The sequence below is a fragment of the Acartia tonsa genome, chromosome 8 (genome assembly GCF_053477335.1).
Source record: "Acartia tonsa isolate MP-2025a chromosome 8, ASM5347733v1, whole genome shotgun sequence".
Taxonomy (NCBI): Eukaryota; Metazoa; Arthropoda; class Copepoda; order Calanoida; family Acartiidae; genus Acartia; species Acartia tonsa.
This window is the reverse complement of record NC_137267.1, coordinates 6,335,087-6,356,628: the sequence shown is the minus strand read 5'-3', so window position 1 is coordinate 6,356,628 and position 21,542 is coordinate 6,335,087. Positions and strand designations below refer to the sequence as shown.

Here is a 21,542-nt window from a genome sequence, read left to right as displayed (position 1 = left end):
CGAGAAAAACTTTTGCTATATTTTTTTCTAATTCTAACTGCTTATGCATAGTGACAAAAATCATTTTTGATCAAATTTAACAGAAAATAAACAAATTTACTTTTATAAAACTATGAAATGCAGTTTTAGAATACCAACTAAAACTAATTAAGGGCAATTAATGCACACAATGTTAATTAATCGCTATTTTCATAATTAACATGAATAATGGTCAACATGTGTTACAGTTTTGTACAACTTGCTTGTTGTACTTTGTACAACTTGCTTGGTGTACTTTGTACAGCTTGCTTGGTGTACTTTGTACAGCTTGCTTGGTGTACTTTGTACAGCTTGCTTGGTGTACTTTGTACAGCTTGCTTTTTGTACTTTGTACAGCTTGCTTGGTGTACTTTGTACAACTTGCTTGGTGTACTTTGTACAACTTGCTTGGTGTACTTTGTACAACTTGCTTGGTGTACTTTGTACAACTTGCTTGGTGTACTTTGTACAACTTGCTTGGTGTACTTTGTACAATTTGCTTGGTGTATTTTGTACCTATAATTATTTGGTAGTACAGCAACTTCAATGGAAATATTATTAGGATAATGCACCAGATTTTCAAGTTCTATAACAAAGTAAAACTTGCGGCAGGCTAAAATAACGATTCCCTGCTTTTACCCTTTTGCCCTATTTCCTCCCCTCCTACTGAAAGAACGAAATGACCAATAAACGAGTTCCATCTTAGCAAGCAAAATTAACGACAATTTTTCCCTTATCATAATATCCACGTATTTTTTAAAGCCATTGCCACTTCATATTAAGGAATTGTCTTCTTAAAATTACTTTTTCTGCGCTGTTTTTCTACATAATTATCCTTATTCCTCTACAAATTAAACAAGGATGACAACATCCATAAAAGCGAAGCTCTGAAACGATATGACAGACGAACTTTAACTTTTGATGAGTGTCAGAACTGAATATACAAATATGAAAATATAAGGTTTGACAAAAGTATACGTAAATTTGTTGCAAAACTGTTTAAGGACTTACTGACATTTTTAATACTTGATTATAGAGATGCTTCGCTCATAATATTGTACCTTATTGTAATAGGAATCAGTAATCAAAAAATCAGATCAATCGGATAATTTTCTCACATAAAAATTCTTATTAAAAAAGTAAAGAAATCAACATGTTTCAAATGGACGTACGGACATTCTGGTAATGATTATAGAGTTGCTACGTATTCTTAATCGTACCTAATTACTACAGGAATCACAATGCAAAGTTTAAAACCGATAGGACAATTCTAACATGCCTAAATAAACGAAAAAAGCTATCCGTTACGGACAACTGGACCGACCCTAATTATAGAAAAGCTTCGCTTTTAAAAAGATTATCTTATCTTTTATCTTTATTTAAAAATAGTACACTAAACAATTTATTTAAAACCCTTTAGCTCTAGTCCATCCAACAAAAGGGTGGTTAAAATCTGAATTTTCTGAATAAGGGCATAATTAGATATATGTTGAAGGTTATATCTGTGGTTTCCTTATTAATTCAAATAAAACTGACTTAATTTATTTTTAAAAAGGATTTTAATTGATGTTACTGTTTAATTGGCCTTATTCGTTTGTCTATGCTGTTTAAAAGACTAGCGTCTACGCCCCTAGCCATTAGATTTTAAAAGAAACAGTCTACCACCCCCTTTTTGAATTTGAATATTAAAAAGAATGTTCTTTTTTATGGGGGGGGGGTGTCCCCCCCCCATGAAAATAGCTAAAAATCGTCACAGGACCAGTAAATAAATTCCCTGAAGAGTAGAGCCCAATCGGTTCAGTGGTTACTGAGATCTTAATTTTCAGACAGACAGACATTGTTCGTTTAACGTTGAAATTATGTTAAACATTACTGTTAAAAAAAACTATAACTACCAATGTTCTAATAATAATAGTTTGACTTTAGTCTTATGATGATTTAATAACAATACTAAGTATAGCAAGGTTATTTCGTTTTTTAATTACTGTCTATAAACTTCTTTCTCGTATTCATTCGAATCCGGTGGATAGAAACCGGTTCTCATCCATACGAAAAAACTATGTCTAGCATCGTATTATATCCAGTTTTCTACGAATATAGAAATGTACAATCACAAGATTAAATCTAGTTTTTTTAGCCCCGTGGTTTTAATCTTATAATTGTACATTCTATATCCGCGGAAAGCCGTTTATAATACGATACGAGAAATAACTATTCTTGGATGTAGCCCTTCTTGTTAATGTTGCTATTTAAGTTGTAATTCACTAAAATTTTAATATTTTAAATTGTAAAATATAAATATTCAAAAAATTAATTATTTATGTTGAAAGTAGCATAACAAAAGAGAAAAATTATATTAACAATAACTTGTAATATACAGAATACATCAATAGTTACGAAAACCGGTTTTCAGCTGTACTAAAAAATAATGTATAGCATTGTGTTACAGACACGAACATTAAAAGAAAAATCATAAAAGTAATAACAGTTTTGTTAGCTCGGTTCTTCGGCCCCTCGTTGCTAACAAAACTGATTAAATCTTACAACTCAAATTTTTCATATTAACCCGCGGAAAGCTGTCTATAATACGAAAACTATTATGATATATTTTTGTGCCTGAGTTATGTGCAGGCTGACAGGCTGACAGACTGACAGACACTGTTTATAAAGAAGCTGTTGGCCAAAAGTATTAAATAACCGTCTATGTTATTAATATAAAATTTCAAAGCAAATGATAACATCTTTAAACAGTCATTCTCTTTTAAATATACACCATAGATATAGAAATATGTAAAAATCAGTTTAAGTTTAAATAATTTTATCAACAACAAAAAACTACATTCAACATATTGTCAGTTGAATTTGAATTGCAGAATGTGTACACAGTTTCCTCGGTGTTTCCTCACCCTATCTCAATATTTACTACTAGCTAAAAAAGCTTCAAACTTCCAAAAAAAATCAAATTTGTATAATGTATACATCGTTTATACATTCAATTTTTTTTTTAAGTTTGAAGTTTTTTAGCTGTAGTAAATATCGAGATAGGATGAGGAAACACCGAGGAAACTGTGTACACATTCGGCCATTCAAATTCAACTGACCCAACATATATTATTATGTTATACAAAAAGTTTTTTGAATGAAAGATCTGTGTATTTTTTAAAAAGACATCCATTTATCCATTTAGAGTATCCTTTATAGAATATTCTAAACATATTCTCTTAACTTTTAGAAGAACAATTGTTTTTTAAAAAATATCTTTGTCATCTAGATAGCATTCTTAACCATTCTTTTAGTTTTAATGCATTTTACCAGTGTAGCTACTGTATGGACAACTTTATTTGTGTGAGCTAAATAACTGTCAATTAAACTTGCTCTGTATCTCTAAATTTGTAAATAAGTAATTAACAATTTTTATATTTTTAACTACAAAAATTTTGAAACTCGGACCATAAACACCAAAGATAAGGGGAAAAGTGTGAAAAATATAAAATAGCCAAAAACCTGCTAAAAATGAGTCCAACCGCAATGGATGTTTTATAGTTAATTATACTCCTTTATAATGGAAATATCGTCAAAAAGTTTCAGACTTATATATTTTATAGGAGCCGAGAAAATCACGTTTCCCCCAAAACATTTCGAACAGACGGACATTTCAAATTATAGAGTAGCTTCGCTACTAAAAACATATTTTAGAAATAAAGCCTTAAATGGGATGAAATATATAATTCAAAAATCTTGATAGAATCTTACGAATAATGGATGTTGACATCCTTGTCTTTCAATGCAATTGTGTCGACTATGAAAAGGCAAAACAATTTTAATTAATCATTTGGTTTGAATTATGTAATCTTTGTAATAATTTTGCTAAGACAAGAGCTGGATCTTTAAATCATTTTAGTGTTAAGCCAGATCCAAGTGAGCCAGATCGGTTCGGCTCACCCCGATCTGGCTCACCACTAAAATGATTTAAAGATACAGCTAAGGTGCGACATTCTCTGGAAAAATAGAATATGAAAATAAAACAAAAATCTAAATAAAAAAATAATTTTACCAGAAAATACAGAAGCTCTTTATAGCGCCTTAAAAAATGACGCAATTCAATACAAATGACCAATGATAGACAAAACTAAGACTAGATTACAAATGGCAGGCTAGTATACAGTTTAATTGACCAAAGGTAGGCCATTATGATGTCATTTTAATAGTCACTATAAAAAGCTTGTTTGTCCTTCACTTTAGTTACCTTTATTTGGAGTCCAAACAAAATTATTTAAATCTGTTGATTGACATTTATTCATGTCTAACTAAGACCTTTTAAAACCTTTTATTTCCTAAATGAATATCAGGGAGTAGTCCCTTTCGTGACAACGCCCCTTAAGAGGCGATTCGTCGTATTTTCAAATAGGCTTTTTATAGGTTATTTTAGGTTAGGTGATTGCCCCGCAGGGTTAGAGTCCTCCGCAGGAGCTAGAAATAGGAGAAAAGCTACTGTGAAATATGAAGAATCGCCCCTTAAGGGGCGTTGCCACGAAAGGGACTATACCCGAATATTATACAATACTTATTATTAAAACCATTATATAGATAAATTTTGTAATCGCTTCAAACCTATCAATTAATTATTTTTTATCCTTGTGGGTTTGTCTAGACAATTCAGGAGCAAGATTCTTAAATTTATTCAGATTTAAATTATAATTAAATCAGAGAGTAAGGGGATCTTTGGCTGTAAATTACAATGGTACCAAAAGTTTTATTATCTCATTATCTTATTACTTGGCTAAAAAATATGGATGCTTTAAATTAATTTTTATTGGTTTGTGTCAAACTGATGGTGTCCTAACTTTTCTACCAGCAATCTTAAACTAAAGAAGGGGTAATTTTGATTATTGAAAAAGTATAGCAATTTATCATCCACTAGCGGCTACGCCCCTAGAGGCCTCTAGTGGTACTTTTAAATAATACGATACCTTGCAATGTTGCGTAGGAGTCTCTATCAATTTTCTACGATACCTTGCAATGTTACGTAGGGAAAAATAATATCGATTTATTGTGATTTTTCTTGGGAGGGTGGTGGTACCCTTCCCCCAAAATAGTTATAAACCTTCCCGAGACCTATGAGAAGCTACCCTGTTAAGGAGAACATGATCAGTTCAGCGGTTAGCGTTATCCTTCGTTACAAACACACAGACATCATGTTACTTTATTATAAGGATTGTATTATCCCATAAGATATTAATTAAAGAGATATTAATTTGAGCTCTGTAAATAGCCGATAGGATAATTCATTCTTATATAAATTTGTATTAGCAAACATTATTCCCTGCTTTTAACTTGTTTACCCTTGTTTAATTTCAAAACAATTTCTTGAATAAAAGGCCCAAAATATCCTAAAATTTAGGCACATTCCTCTTTTGGCTAAATGGACCCCCAATCTTTATTGAAGTAGATTAAAGTTGAAAATACAGGGTAAGGAGGGGGGGAATTTATTTTTAGTGGTTCACTTCCAGTTGTAAGGATATTGTCAATTTTTCCCAAAGTCATGATACACAATTTATTTATAGAATAATATGAAAAGTGATTTAACACATATTAGTATATTCCAGAGAAATGGCGTTGCAGGAAATTCAATAACTACTAAAAATTAAGATTGTTAGAAAGTTAGAACTTAAATAAATCTTTTACAGTATGCTATATTTACATTTTCTATTCATAGTGATTATTTTTCACGCCATTGCCCTATTCCTACAACTGTTTTAATGTGTTTAAGGTGATGTTTACAAAATTTTGGTTTTAAGGAAGCTTTGAAACAAAATCATATGGGTTGTAATGAGCGAAGCTGCTCAATTTATTTGTCTATAGGCTTTAAGTATCTAAGTTTGAGTGTAAGTCTAAATATTTTCAACAATTGTTCAATAAGTAACTAGCTTCTGCGCGACCATAGCTCTTTATTTTAAAGGGTAGAGAAGGGCAGAAAAATAGCCTAAAACTATTTCAAGACATAAAAATAAATAGCTTAAAACTCTGTTGTGACATTTGTAAAGCTTCCTTGAAGATCTTGGAAGTAATAAAAAAACTTACTACTTTACATAATAGAATATGCAGGTATTATCATCAAATCATTGTGTAAATATAGTTAATATAAACTTAGTTACATAGAGGGTTAAAAAAACAAGGATGACAACATCCATAAAAGCGAAGCTTTGAAACGGTAGGACAAACGGACATTAACACTTATATAGTGTCAGAACTGAATAATTAGAATATAATGTATAAGAGTCGAAGCAAAATTGTAAGTGAATTTGTTGAAAAACTGCTTGATACAGGATAATGTTTATGGACATACTTTCATTTTTTAAGACTTGATTATAGAGTTGCTTCGCTTATAACATTATACTTTGTTGTCCCAGAAATCAAAATCAAAAATCAGATCAATCGGGTGATTAGATCACATAAAGATTTTTTGTTAAAAAAGTAAAAAAAAAAACATGTTTAAAATGGACGTATGGACATTCTTGTAATGATTATAGATTTGCTTCGCTTTCTAAATTGTACCTTACTACTAAAGAATCACCATGCAAAGTTTGGAATCGATAGGACAATTCTAACATGCCTAAATTAATGAACTAAGCTATCCATCTGTGACGGACTGACGTACGGACCGACTCGCTTTTAAAAATCCAGGCAATCTATCTCGTGAACTAGTGATTTAGAAAAATTTTACTTTAAGAACTTTGTCACGAATCTTTTCATCTATTTGTGTATAAACTTTTAACACACATTGTCTGTTCAGTGAAAACCGCGCAATTTTTTAAAATCTCTTTAGCATGACATTTCATTACAATGAACGGTTAGAACTTAAAGACAAATTAAATGTAATTAAAGTTACTAATACTATAAGTACAAATTTGTATTTATTCGTTAGCTTACAAAAATTGCTAAAATACCCAATTACTAAAATTTTAAAAATTAGTAAAATTATATAAACACTCTTAACACAATTAAAAACACCTATTATACTAAATGAAAAAATCAAATGATCCTTAAAAAAAACTTTCGAAAACGACGAAATTTCTAAAATGCTCTGTAGACCTTTTCTTACTATGCTAATTATTATTAAATTAGATATAAAAAAATTATTTTTAACCCGTAACTATATATTTTTGTAGAAACAATATTTCTTATTATTATTAAACTATCAATTCTAGTTGCTTTGAATTGTCTAAAACTATCCCAAGACACACATGAAAAAACCTTACGACTTTACATAATAAATATTTTTTTAAATTTCAAAATTGATTTTATTTCGTACTTTTCTCCCAAAATAAAAATGTCCATATTCGACTGTGAAATAAGATTAAATTTGATAAGTTTTGGTCTATTTATGGAGCAATATCCTTTATATTGCATATGGACCTCTTTCCCCCATTCAATTCATTGGATTTGTTAGTTTAAGATGGCTCAACAAGTAGCGCATCCGCTCGTCGTCGGGGAGATGCTAGGTTCGAATCTCGAGCCGACACCACGTCATAACTAAAGACGTTAAAAATTGTTCCTACTGCTGCTATGTCAGGTGCGCGACATAGATAGTAAGAGTATGGGGAATGCCTTGGCCCTTAAACAGGCGCAACTCAACTCCAAGCACAGTTAGTACTTCTCAGACAAAGGTCGTGCAATCAAAGGGTTGGTTGTCCGATTGATGTTACAAAAAACAAATAAAATATTTGGAAATAAATAAAAGTATGTAGTCAAGGCTGATATTACATTGACATTACTTTTTTTCAAATGACATCAAATATAAAATGAAAGAAGTCACATTATTGACGTAACATTAAATAGGCATAGAGATTTCCTATTACTCAAAGTAGTAAGCTTTTTTGTCTGTAGTTAAGGATCTCGCTACCTACTGAAGGCTTCTAGGGGGTGGAGCTGCTAGAATATTGATAAAACAACAAAAAAAGGGGGGGGGGGGAGGGTGTAATAAGAGGTCCAATCGCAATATAAGTGATTTCTCCTATTTACGGCCGTGTAAAGTATACATAAAACCACTAACTCACTGATTTTCTCTTTTTCTCTCTCCTCCTTTCTTTCTCTCTCTCTCTCTCTCTCTCTCTCTCTCTCTCTCTCTCTCTCTCTCTCTCTCTCTCTCTCTCTCTCTCTCTCTCTCTCTCTCTCTCTCTCTCTCTCTCTCTCTCTCTCTCTCTCTCTCTCTCTCTCTCTCTCACTTTTTTTTTTCTTTCTTCCACTCTCTCTATGAGTATCACACAATAGGGGAGATAATAATGACGGTTGAATTAATCTACAGCTCCTTTTATTATCCAATTTTTTTATACATATTTTTAATATATAAAATTTAAAGAAAATATTGAATTTTCTTCCATTATCCTATTCCTGTATACCAGTGATGACCCCATTTTTTGTTTAATCATGGAAAAAGACATGTTAAAATAATAACATAGTTATTTCTCGCATCGTATTATACAGCTGGATATAATACGATGCTAGACATAGTTTTTTCGTATGTATGATATTTGGTTCTAATCCACCGGTTTCAAATGAAAACGAAAAATTTATTCACGATTTACATCCCTCAACACTTCATTTCTTTATAATTTTCATATTTTAATAGTTATTTCTCGCATTGTATTATAAACAGCTTTCCGCGGATATAGAATGTACAATAATAAGATTAAAACAATTTTTTTAGCTTAAAAAACTTGTTTTACTCTTATGATTATACATTTTTATATTCGTAGAAAGCTGGATATAATACGATGCTAGACATCGTTTTTTCGTATGGATGAGAACCGGTTCCTATCCACCGGATTTGAATGAAAAAATATTTCTTAATCCCTGGCTTAAATGTTTTTAAGACAGTAGAAACCTTTTTTTCACACAAACTATCAAAATCTTTTCAATTTTTGGGGGGGCCCTAAAAACTAACCAAATTTTCCAAAACAATAAAAATCTTTTTAAAAAAAAATTTGTTAACTAAAATCTTTAAAAAAGTTTTTTTTGTACTTTAAAAAAATATTCTATAACTATATAATATTATGTCATTTAAAACCGAAAAGATACGAGAGAAAAAAGGTTCAGATATAGTCTAAAATGCGCTATGGTAAAATTAATATTGTCGACACCCTAGAAAACATCAAAACACACTCACTCACACACACACACACACACACACACTCACACACACACATACACACACACACAAACACACACACAAAGCATAACTTTCTCTTTGGAAAATAAATGATTTAATGGTCCTACCGCCACAATTAAAATGCTTTTTTCTTTCTTTTAAACTCCCGAAAGTTTATGATACAGCCCAAAGATTAAAAAAACATTTAGAAGCGAAACTACTTTGAAATTTACTGTGTATGTAAGACAAAGTGTATGTAGAGCAAAAAATGAAAATTTTTAAAAAACTTTTAAAGGAAGCTTCAAAAATTTCAAATAAACAAAAACATTTAATTTAAAGCGAAATATGTAATGGGTATATTGAAGTTTTAACCAAAACTAAAAAGGACCGATATTATATAAAGCGTCTATGTAAAATATGTTAATGTAGTTATTTTGGTATGCTTCGCTACTTTTGGATGCTGCCAACCTCTAATTATAAATGATCCTTTTCTCACTTTCAAAATACACGGTATGCTGTATAATTAAGACTTGAAACATAAAATTTGAACAATCAATTTTATGACCAAAATAAAAGCTGTAATTGAAGTGTTTAATGATAAAGGGTTCATTAAAATTCTATCCTTTTATATAACGTAGTAAGCGTTTTATGTCTGTTCCGAAGGATCTCGCTAACCGCTGAACCGATATTGTTCTCCTTTACAGTGAAGCTTCTTATAGGTCCTGGGAAGGTTTTAAACTATTTACTCAAAAAAAAAATTTTTTCTCTTTTGAAATACAAATTTAAAATTAGATGAGGTCGACTTTCCCCCTCCTACCTTAAGTGCCCCTAGAGGCTTCTAGGGGGCGTAGCCGCTAGTTAAATATAAAGCTGCTCCATGGATAACCTATAAAAGCCACTTCACCTCAACTTTTTAAAATACATCTTTATGATACTTCGTTTAGTGTAGGTTAAGTAAGTTTCACGATAGTGTCCTCAAAATAAAAATAGTTTTCTATCCCTCTTGTAAAAAGTACAAATTCATGTTCTATTTCGATTGGAATTACTTAGTCATAGATTAGTTGCCTAAAGAATGACAATCATTACCGACAAACGTACCAACGAAAAGATTAGCTTCGCTACTGCAAAAATAACAATTATACAACGACACAAAAACTGGTGGACCGAAACAGTGAATAAGCAAAGCAAAGTATATGCATATAGTCTCACAGAAAAACACATAATAATTCAAAAAAATAATTGAAGAAACAGACAACAAGCAATTGACATTTTAATTAATACCGATTGGTTAAATAGCAAATTACATTTTAAGCTTTTAATACTAAAAATCTTTCCTTTTAAAATAAAGTTAATTATTTAAAAAATCTTTTCGTACAGACCGACGTATATTATATTAGGTATTAAAAGTGCAGTCAAAAATATTTTTTTTATTTTATAATCAAAATGCCTTTCCCTGAAAAGCATAAAGTTTACTTCATATGATTTATTCTTTTACAACTTAAGTTTTACAGGTAAAATACATCATTTCCTACTAACATACAACAAAATGCATATACAGGGTCTTTTTGTCTATAATACAAAGTAGAATGTTGTCTGAAGCTTAAGATCTCGGTAACCACTGAACCGATTGGATTCTACTCTTCAGGGTATATACCTATCAGTCCTGTGGTGGTTTTAAGCTATTTTCTTGGGGGGTGGGACACCCCCCAACCCCCCCAAAAATGAAAATTTACCCCCCCCCAAAAAAAAATTTTCTTGAGAACACATTAGACTATTTTTTACGAATTTTGCGAATTCTTTATTTAATCGAGAAAATGTTTTCCTGCTGGGTAGGTGCCAAAATAGGTGCGATCCGTTCTGCTGGGTAAGTAATAGTAATTTTGTTTACCCCCAATTACGATAAAACATAAAACAAAAAGGCGTGAAAGACAAACAGATAAGAATGATTATAGAGAAGGCTTTCTACCAAAAAAATCACAAAAAAAATTGTTTTTTATTAAACAAAATCTATTATTTATTTTGCAAGACCCTGTATTAACAACATACATGTAACATTTCTGCAAATCTACTGACATGAAATAGCCATGTAAATCAATCATTTTACAAACTATATTTTTAAAAGCGAAGCTTTTCTATAATTAGGGTCGGTCCGTCCGTCCGTAACGGATAGCTTTTTTCGTTTATTTAGGCATGTTAGAATTGTCCTACCGATTTCAAATTTTGCATGGTGATTCCTTTAGTAATTAGGTACGATTTAGAAAGCGTAGCAACTCTATAATCATTAAAAGAATGTCCGTACGTCCATTTTAAACATGTTGATTTTTTTACTCTTTTAACAACAAATTTTTATGTGATCTAATCATCCGATTGATCTGATTTTTGGTATGTTAATTCCTGAGACAACAAAGTATAATGTTATAAGAGAGGCGACTCTATAATCGAGTCCTAAAAATGTAAGTAAGTCCATAAATATTATCCTGTAACAAGCAGTTTTTCAACAAATTTACTTACAATTTTGCTTCGACTCTACTACATTTATATTCTGATTATTCAGTTCTGACACTATATAAGTGTTAATGTCCCTTTGTCCTACCGTTTCAGTGCTTCGCTTTTGTGTATGTTGTCATCCTTACATCATTACATGATACAATAAAACTTGATTTAGATATTTAGATAGAAAAATCCTTATACTAAAGTAACAGGGTGTAATTGTGTTTGTATGTTTGTACCAAAGAATCTCGCTAACCGCTGAACCGATATTATTCTCCTTTACATTACAGGGTAGCTTCTCATAGGTTCCGGGAAGGTTTATAACTATTTTGGGGGAAGGTACCACCACCCTCCCAAGAGAAATAACAATTTTTTTTTACCTATATAGACTTGAACGCAACATTGCAAGGTATCGTAGAGACTTGAAAGCAACATAGATGGGTATCGTATCATTTTTAAAAAAAAACAGTTATTGCCACTAAAGGCCTCTAGGGGCGTAGCCGCTAGTATAACATAATGTGTTAGTGATATCATTGTTAAGGCCTACAAGTATAAAAAGATCTATATTTTAATGAAAAAAGTACTTTTCTAATAATTTAAAAAATGAAGTAAAAAAATACAAAAAAAAACATTCTTTATAAAGAAAATGGCATAAGGAAAAGAGGTTTAAAAATGCATGTATGAAAAATTTATTGTTCTTTTATATGTTGCTTAGGATTGGTCGATTTTTAAAAAGTTTTAGAAGATTTTTAATACGATATCAATTTCCGGATATGACATTAAATTTAAATAGTTTATTTATTTCTTCAAAGGCAATTCAAATTATTATTAATTAAGAACACAACTTAAAAGCGGAAATTTTTATTCTGTATAAACGTAAAAATTGCATTTTTTTGATATAAAAATCTCAGTTGGATAAATTAAACAATTTATATCTTTTTGCATGTAGAGATAATTTAATTTGCAGGCCCTCTAACTATAAAATAATACTTCCTTGATATTTGATGTTCAAATATTGTCCCTAATAATTTGGCTATTTTAAAACCATGTAGTTTCTAAGTAGTTGAAAGTTGAAAGAAGTCCAATATTTCATACAATTGCGCCGCCTAGCGGAACTTTAAAAACTTTCTTTTGACAGCAAACATATATAGATCCTATCCTATTACTGTGATATGAAAGTATGTCAATTGTAAAAACCATTAAAATTGTATGTCAACAACATGCCCTCAAGTTTAACTGGGAAGTTGAAGCTAGTAAAAGTGGCTGACTCAGATTATGACGTCAAAACAAATTAACCAATTAGAGGCCAGTATACACTGTAATTGACCAATGGTTAAATTTTTAGTGGCCTCTCATTTGTTAATTTTTTTTACGTCTTAATCTGACTCAGCCACTTTTACTAGCTTCGGGAAGTTTTGTGTAAACTCCGACTTTTTTATTGTCCATGTAGCATTCTCTCTGGTTATAATTAACTTTTATATCATTATCATTAAACTACAAAGCGAATGCAAGGCATAACACTGTTGGTCAGTTCCCTGAAATACTGGCCAAAATATTTATTGGATTCTGGATTAATTATTACTTGGATCTTACTCCAGATTTTCATGTTTCATGATAAAGTGAACTCTGTAGTTGGCTAAAACAACGATCCCCCTCCTACTGGATAAACGGCCCGACCAATAAATGTAATAAATACGAGAGGATAATGCAACCAAAATTGACGACAATTTTTCTCCTGTCATAATATCCACGTGTTCATTAATTGGATAACGTGTATGAATTGTTGATTACATTTAGTCGACATGAAAGTTGATCAATGTGTTTTTAAAGGACCCTTAAACAGAGGTGGATTCTTAAAAAAAATGCCCCACTAATCGTCTAGTGGGGCAAAATTGTTTTCGTGAAAAATCCACCAAAATCACATTCAAAATCTACAAAAAATTAAACAAAATCATAGAAGGGTTATCAACATAAAATTTTATTTAGTTTTTGTAGATTTTTTATGTGATTATGGAGGATTTTTCACGAAAACAATTTTACCCCACAAAGCGATTAGTGGGGCAACTTTTTTTTAAGAATCCACCTCAGGAGACGACCCCCCCCCCCCCCAAAGCCTATTTAAAACATTTTGACCATACGATTTTGAAGGCGATGATTTGGAAAACAAAATGGTTTTACATGCCTAAAAATTTGGCCAAAAAACACGTTACACGTTTCAATTAGGAGAAAATTAATGGTCTCAACGACCTTCTAAATAATCTGAACCATTTACATCTCCTAAGTGTTTTATGTGTTTGATAACCTGTCAAACTTTATGCTGTCATTATATATTAATTTCAGATTTAAGTCTTGGAAGGTTTTAAGCTATTTTTTTCTGCCTCTTCGAATACAATACCGATAGTATGCTATAACTCACTTTGTCACACTACTCAACAATCTATATTATCATGTCTATTTGTTTTCAGCTTTTTATCTTTTTTTGAAATTGTTGCTATCTTTATTATTAGATCTGGTATTTTTAGATTTTTATTTGATAAAACTATGTTCAATTTTTCTCCCTTTTTGACGTCAAAAAAACTTCTAAAGAATATTAATTCTAAAATTTCTGTTAGCAACAATTTGTATGAGGCGTAGCAACTCTATAAAGTAAAAGTTATGGGTCCATCACTGTCAAAACTGAAGGCTTTTTTAGGCATATTATTTATCGACTAATTCTGTTAGGAAAAAAGTAGTTATTTGAATCACATTAAAACTATATATTAGTGTATTAGTATTAGTGTAAAAAAATTAAACGCTCTTTATACACATTTTTAATATATAATACATAGAGTCTTATTTTGATATAGTACCAGTATTAATAAATACAATTTAAGATACTTTCGTCCTTGTTTTGTCGATAAGAATCTAATTTTTGTCCTATAACAATATAAACCTTTTTTACTCAAATAGTATTGTATTGGAAAATTTTAAGTTTATCAATTTTTAACATCAAAATTTTGTTTAAATATAATAAAAGCTTTGGAATTTTAAGTTTACAAGGATGACTACATCAACATGTAGCGAAGAAAATTCAATTTTTAAACTTGAATATTTTTTGGTGGGTGGGGAGTATCTTTTCTGCTTTAAATCAGCTTAAAACTATAGGCCTACAAATGAAAATCATACATTTTTTAGCCTTTATTATATACAATATGTTAATTTCTGAATAAACAGGGATGACAACATCCATAAAAGCGAAACACTAATACAGTAGGACTAACGAACATTAGCACTTGTGTAGAGTGTCAGAACTGAAAAATCAGAATATAAATGAACAAAAGTAGAAACAAAATTGTTAGTAAATTTGGTCAAAAACTGCTTAGATACAGAATGATTTTTAAGGGCATACTAACAATTTTAGAACTTGGTTATAGAGATGCTTCGCCTATAACATTGTACGTTGTTGTCCCAGGAATCATTATTCCAAAAATCATGTTTAAAATGGACGTACAAAAGTTCTGGTAACGATTATAGAGTTACTCCTCTTTCTAAATCTTACCAAATTACTACAGGAATCATCATGCAAAGTTTGAAATAGATAGGACAATTCTAACATAAATAAATTTAAGAAAAAAGCTATCCGTCACGGACGAATGGACGGACGTACCGACCCTAATTATAGAAAAGCTTCGCTTTTAAAAAGTTAGTTTTATAGTTACTTCGCTACTATTTAAATTTTTATATTTATCAAAGTTTAAATCATACATACAAAAGGATTAGATTTTGTAGGGCTTTATTGCATTTACTAAAATCTGTTTAAATAAAGAAGATTTTCAAATGCTAAAATTATTAGATCTTTTTAAGAAAAAATAAAAGTCGAGGAGTCAAGAATTAATCTTACTCAAAATCTTTTAGCTAAAAAATTAATGGAAAACTTGTTGCAGATTTTTTTTCCCGTTAGGTATGTGAAAATATACGATAATTGAATCTGCCCCTAATTCTGTCTTTGATATTTGTTAAATCTTGCTTGTCCTTCTCTGATAAGTCAGGGATCTAAAGGAATAAGACAATGGCCGATAAAGTGTTATACATTCAAGATAATGACACACAAAATAACCCTTTTCTGTAGATTACAATTAGTGGTAAATCGTTTAAACACAATTAACTAAATGAAGCAACAGTTCAAAATTCCTTAAATGTCTCCAAAGTTTAAAGAAACCGTTCTATAAAACATTGGGGACTAGTGCATTAAACAGCCCCCTCCTTTCCTGGATTAAAGTAGTATTTCTTCAATTTGCTATAGAATATATTTTGTGTAGCATCAACAGTTATGCTAAAAATAGATAAAGAATAAAGTGAAAGGTATATTGGGCAACAATTTTAAGTGGTCTAAACAGGGAGGGGACATTGGGTTTTTTATTGCACTAGTTCCCAAAGTTTTATTATTGCTTAATCGTTGACTTAACAACTTTGGGGACTTTCATTGAATTTTGTTGGTTTGTTTCTTTAGTCGAGGGTCCAAACAATTCAACCACTGATTGTGATCTACAGAAGGGCTAATTTTGTGTATCATCATTGGGGATGTAAATAAATTTATCGGCCAGTTCAGAATATTTATAAGGTTTAGTATAGTGAAAAAGAATTTTAGCATCTGAAATAAAAACTGTATTTTCCATTTTCCCCAATAAAGACGCAGAGAAGTTCACCCCTAGGCAGGATATTATTTTATAGCAAAAAACACCAAAACATAACTCTTTTTAATAGTGTTTACACAACACAGCCAATATAGCAAAGTGGTAATCATCAACGGAATAGATATTTAGTATAGATGTATATACAAATAACTACCTCCCCCATCTTTTCCAAAGATCATTTTTGTTTGCTGACAAATTGTTTTCTGATACTTGGCTGTGTTAATATTCCCGACACTCTTGGTTAATTTTCAAAGACCCAATTGAGAGTTGGCAGGCATAAGGTCCTTGGGATGGGGACATGCAGTTATTTAACCCCTTCCCCCTCTAGTGTTTTACTCTAATATTAACGGCAAGACCATGTTGAAACATCAAGCCAAAAAAATTTATGACGAACGAGTTAATCATATCTAACATTTTTATTTTAGTATGAATTATGCATAACAATTTGAAAAGTTTAATGATAATCAGTTACACTTTTGCTGTTTCATATATGCACCACTTTTTATGAAGCAAGTAAACCCTCGCAAATTTGAACATGGTCAAAAAATGCCTAACATAGAATTAATTTTACGCAAAAAAAAGGTTGCTTTTGTGGCTTGTTCAATAAATTGTTATTTAACTTCTTGAACATAAATTGTGTTTTTATGAGGTTTTTGTTGTTAAAACAAGGATGACAACATCCATAAAAGCGAAGCTCTGAAACGGTATGACTGACAACCATTAACTCTTGTAGAGTGTCAGAACTAAATATACAAAATTTGAGTATATAAGTTTTGACAAAATTATACGTAAATTTGTGACAAAACTTATTACATTACAGAATTCTTTTAAAGGACATACTGACATTTTCGGACTTGATTATAGAGTTGCTTCGCTCAAAATATTGTACCTTATTGTAATAGCAATCAGTAATTTAAAAATCAAATCAATCGGATGATTTCATCACATAAAAAATTGTTGTTAAAAAAGTAAAAAAACAAGGATGACAACATCCATAAGTAGCGAAGCTCAAAAACTATAAATAGACAACTGGAAATGATCTATAGAGTATGTAATAAAAAACTTCAATAACAAAAATCACGAAACCTTTTAAAATGTATATTGTATAATGTTTTTTTAAAGCATTAAGCTAATAAGAAAAAACGTTAAAATCTAAAATTCGATTTAGCACCCCAAAAAAAGTAAGTCTTTAAAAAACTTGGTCAAAATATGAAGAATGTTGACTTAATTAATCACTAAAAAATCCAACCGTTTATCTTGAACAGGAGTTGAGAAAATCAAAAAAACTTGAAAAACTAGGAATCGATCTAGCACCCTAACCAATAAAGGTATCTTAATAAAAATAGGTGGAATTATGTATAAAGTAAACTTGTTTAATCCCTGAAAATTTCAACTGTCTATCTTGTATAGGGATTGAAAAAATCATGAAAACTTAAAAATCTAGGAATCGATCTAGCACCCCAACCAATAAAGGCGTCTAAATAAAACTTAATCGAAATATGTAAAATCTAAATTTATTCAATCCCTGAAAATTCCAGCCATTTATCTTGAACAGGAATCGAGAAAATTACAAAAACGTAAAAATCTAGGAATCGATCTAGCACCCCAATTAACAGACAGACGGACAAAACAATGTATAGATTAGATGGGCATATGTCATATAAATCTTCACTAAAAATTTCAGCTGTCTGTCTTGAATAGGAGCCGAGAAAATCACGTTTCCCCCATAACGTTACAGACGGACTGACTGACTGACTGACTGACGGACGGACGGACATAGTGAATTATAGAGTAGCTTCGCTACTAAAAAAACATGTTTAAATAGACATTCTGGTAACGATTATAGAGTTGCTACGCTTTTTAAATCGTACCTAACTACTACAGGAATAATCATGCAAAGTCTGAAATCAATAGGACAATTCTAACATGCCTAAATTAACGAAAAAAGCTCTCCGTTACAGACGGACTGACGGACCGATCCTAATTATAGAAAAACTTCGCATTTAAAAATTAACGAAAAAAGCTATCCGTTACGGACGGACAGACTGACGGACCGACCCTAATTATAGAAAAGCTTCGCATTTAAAAACAAATTGCTTAAATGAATAAAATACTAAGACAAGGTTTTTATATAGTAGCACGTCTGTAGGTCTGACTAATTAAGTTAAATGTCTTTTATCTCTCTCTTTACCCTCTGCTTATTTGACTACTTCTCATCATATTCATTTATATATTCATAATATTTTTAGTTTCTATACTGTACTATAGTTTATTGTTATTCTTCAGTTAAAAAAGATTGCAAAAATCCTAAACACTCATCCAAAACAAGCAAAATAAATCTTTTTATAAAAAGAAAAAGCCGGAAAATTTATAGCATAAATAGTTGAAAGAGAAATATAAATAAATTCAAGATGAGAGAGGCCTGTTTGTCGTTTGTTTTATCATTATATCGACATATATCACTATTAAAATTCACTAGCAGCTACGCCCTTAGAGGCCTCTAGTGGCACTTTAAATATTAAGTGTTTTAAAAAAATAATACGATACCTTGCAATGTTGCGAAAGAGTCTCTATCAAATTGCTACGATACTTTGCAATGTTACGTAGGCGTCTCTATTCGAGAGAAAAAAATTCGAATTATTGTGATTTCTCCTGGGAGGGTGGTGGTACCCTCCCCCAAAATAGTTATAAACCTTCCGGAATCTATGATAAACTACCCTGTTAAGGAGAACCCAATCAGTTCAGCGGTTAAGATCATTTTGTACAAACACACAGACACACAAACAGACAGACATCATGTTTCTTTAGTATAAGGATTAAGTTGACTTTACTAACAATATAAGGTAAATAAAATCTTACATAGTCGATATAATCAGGAGTCAACACAATGACTCCAAGATGATCTGGGAAGGGGGCATAGAACGCCCCTTTGTCAGATAATATTGCAAAAAACTGACATAAATAATTGCCAAACTGCCTCAATTTTTTGCGAAGGTTTTAAAGTAAATTATTTTGTTGTTTTTAAATTGTTATCATTATATATTAAGATGAGATTTTTTTATACTTTGCATTATTCGCTTTGTATGATTATTGGATATAGTCCCTTTCGTAGCAACGCCCCTTAAGGGGCGATTCTTCTTACTTTTACAGTAGATTTTCTCCTATTTCTAGCCCCTGCGGGGGGGGGGGCTCCAACCCTGCTGGGCAATCACCTAACCTTACCTAAAATAACCTATTAAAAGCAATTTTAGAAATACGATGAATCAATCACCCCCCTTGCCACGAAAGGGACTATATCCGATTATTTTTACATAGATAATATGAAGATTAGCAATAATATTTTTATATTTTTCGTTGACCAGCTATCTTATTTTAAAAATATATGTCCGCACGTCCGTCTGTCCATCAAAACGAGAAATTTAGTTAATGGAATTTGGTGGTTTATTCAAATAATATTTTTTTTATATCTAAGGATTAATATTTTACATTATGCTCAGGAATTTTCTAATTCTAAAAGTTTAGCTGTGAAAAAAAATGAATAATAAATCCCTACCTTCGCTGTCTGAGTTTGATTTAGCCTCCTCCATTGCATCTGTCGATGAATAGTACATTTTTTATCCACCAGGGGTTGTTCAAGCAGATTTTAGTACATTTTCTATCCGCTAGGATTTGCTTTGCAGTTTTTGTTTTGTTGAAGTCAGCACAAGAAAAATTACATGCACATCCTGATTTAAAATTGAGTTTTTGTTATTTTGTGTTTGTCATCATTTTAAAATTTATACGAATTTGGTGATTTTTAAATTATTATATCTGTAGTGGGACAAAGTGACTTAAAAATCAGCAATGTGACATCATAAAAATGATGGTGATGAGAAGAGAAGTGGGAAAGAAAACCCCTAAAAAAGAGATGGATAATCCCTCATTTTATGACTTCATATTGCTGATTTTGAATTACTTTGTCCTTCTTCTTATATCAGGTTTCTATATTCTTTCATGGATAAATCCCATGGTACCCTTAATACAAACATACATATATGTATTTAGTGCAACAATCTTACAACTTTTTAAAAATGCACCAAATCTCACCATCCACTTCTCCTAACTTTTGTTTTGATGATGATGATATTGAAAAGTAAAAATGTGCACAGTTCTATAAATTAACAGGGCAGCTCTTTTCCTTGTTCAAAAATTTGCAACTTTATAAATATTTATTTATTTGAAGCTAATTATAAGGATAGAAAATTTATGGAAGAGGAAACCTTTAAAGGGGAATTATATCACATAAAATATTATTTCTAAAAACAAAAAATCATCATTGACATTAAAATGGACAAACTGACTTTCTGGCAAGAATTATAGAGCTGCTACGCTTTATAAAGTGTTCCTAACTGCTACAGAAATAATCATACCAAGTTTGAAATTGATAGGACAATTCTAACATACCTACAAAATGCCTACAAATAAACATCAGAACATCTTAATGTTTTTACTTAAACTTGACTAGGTAGTTTAAAAAATGAAAATTTGCATGATTTTATTTTCATAAAATTTTCCGAATAAAAATCTCAATTTTCCTGATGCATTTTTGTGTGTCTGTGTGATACAGATGTGGCGGGGGAGAAATAACAGTCATACAGATCCTGTACACAGGTTTCATCTTCCAGTGACACATGCCCGTTTAAAAAAAAAAGTTTGTTATAAGAATGGAAATATAAAAAAAACTACAACTTAAACTTTTTAAAGTTTATATGATTATAAAATTTTTACCCAAATCTTGGGAGTAAAATTCTTCTTTTAGAACTTGGAAGCAAATGTACTTTGGGGACAGAAAAAGAATTTCAATAAGTTGCTGCTGATAAAAGAAATCTAAAAATTTAGATATTATCAAATATGTAAAAATATGAAATAGCTAAAGAAAATGTGACAATATTATCTAACTTATTTGAACGGATGATTCCTTTCCTGCTTTCTAATTTTCAACTGCAACACTGAGAACTCTTGTATTGTTTTGTTCTTGTTTTACTATTTATTTTTGTATAACTTGTTTTTGTTTGTCTTTTTTTACATTCTTTTTATCTGAAATTTAAATTTAATTTTAATAGAGTAATTAATATATGTTTATCAGCACAGCTCTGCTGCTTCAAGTCAGCCGCTTGTAAGACTTTGTAAAATATCAGCTGGAAGTCTAAACCTGACCCAAATGTGACAACCCC

At 30.8% G+C, this 21,542-nt stretch overlaps 1 protein-coding gene across 1 annotated transcript in view; it reads right to left on the bottom strand.

Moving 5' to 3' along the window:
• Positions 1 to 20,991, bottom strand: part of LOC145325878 (uncharacterized) — a 112,343-nt gene extending 91,352 nt beyond the window's left edge. Inside the window, exons 1-2 of the mRNA XM_080168855.1 lie at positions 20,909 to 20,991; positions 19,883 to 20,059 (exon numbers count right to left, since the gene is read on the bottom strand). Of these exons, the coding sequence (XP_080024981.1) occupies positions 19,883 to 19,940 (58 nt within the window). The 5' untranslated portion in view covers positions 19,941 to 20,059; positions 20,909 to 20,991. The remainder of the gene's footprint in view (positions 1 to 19,882; positions 20,060 to 20,908) is intronic.
• Between the last annotated feature and the right edge of the window lie 551 nt (positions 20,992 to 21,542).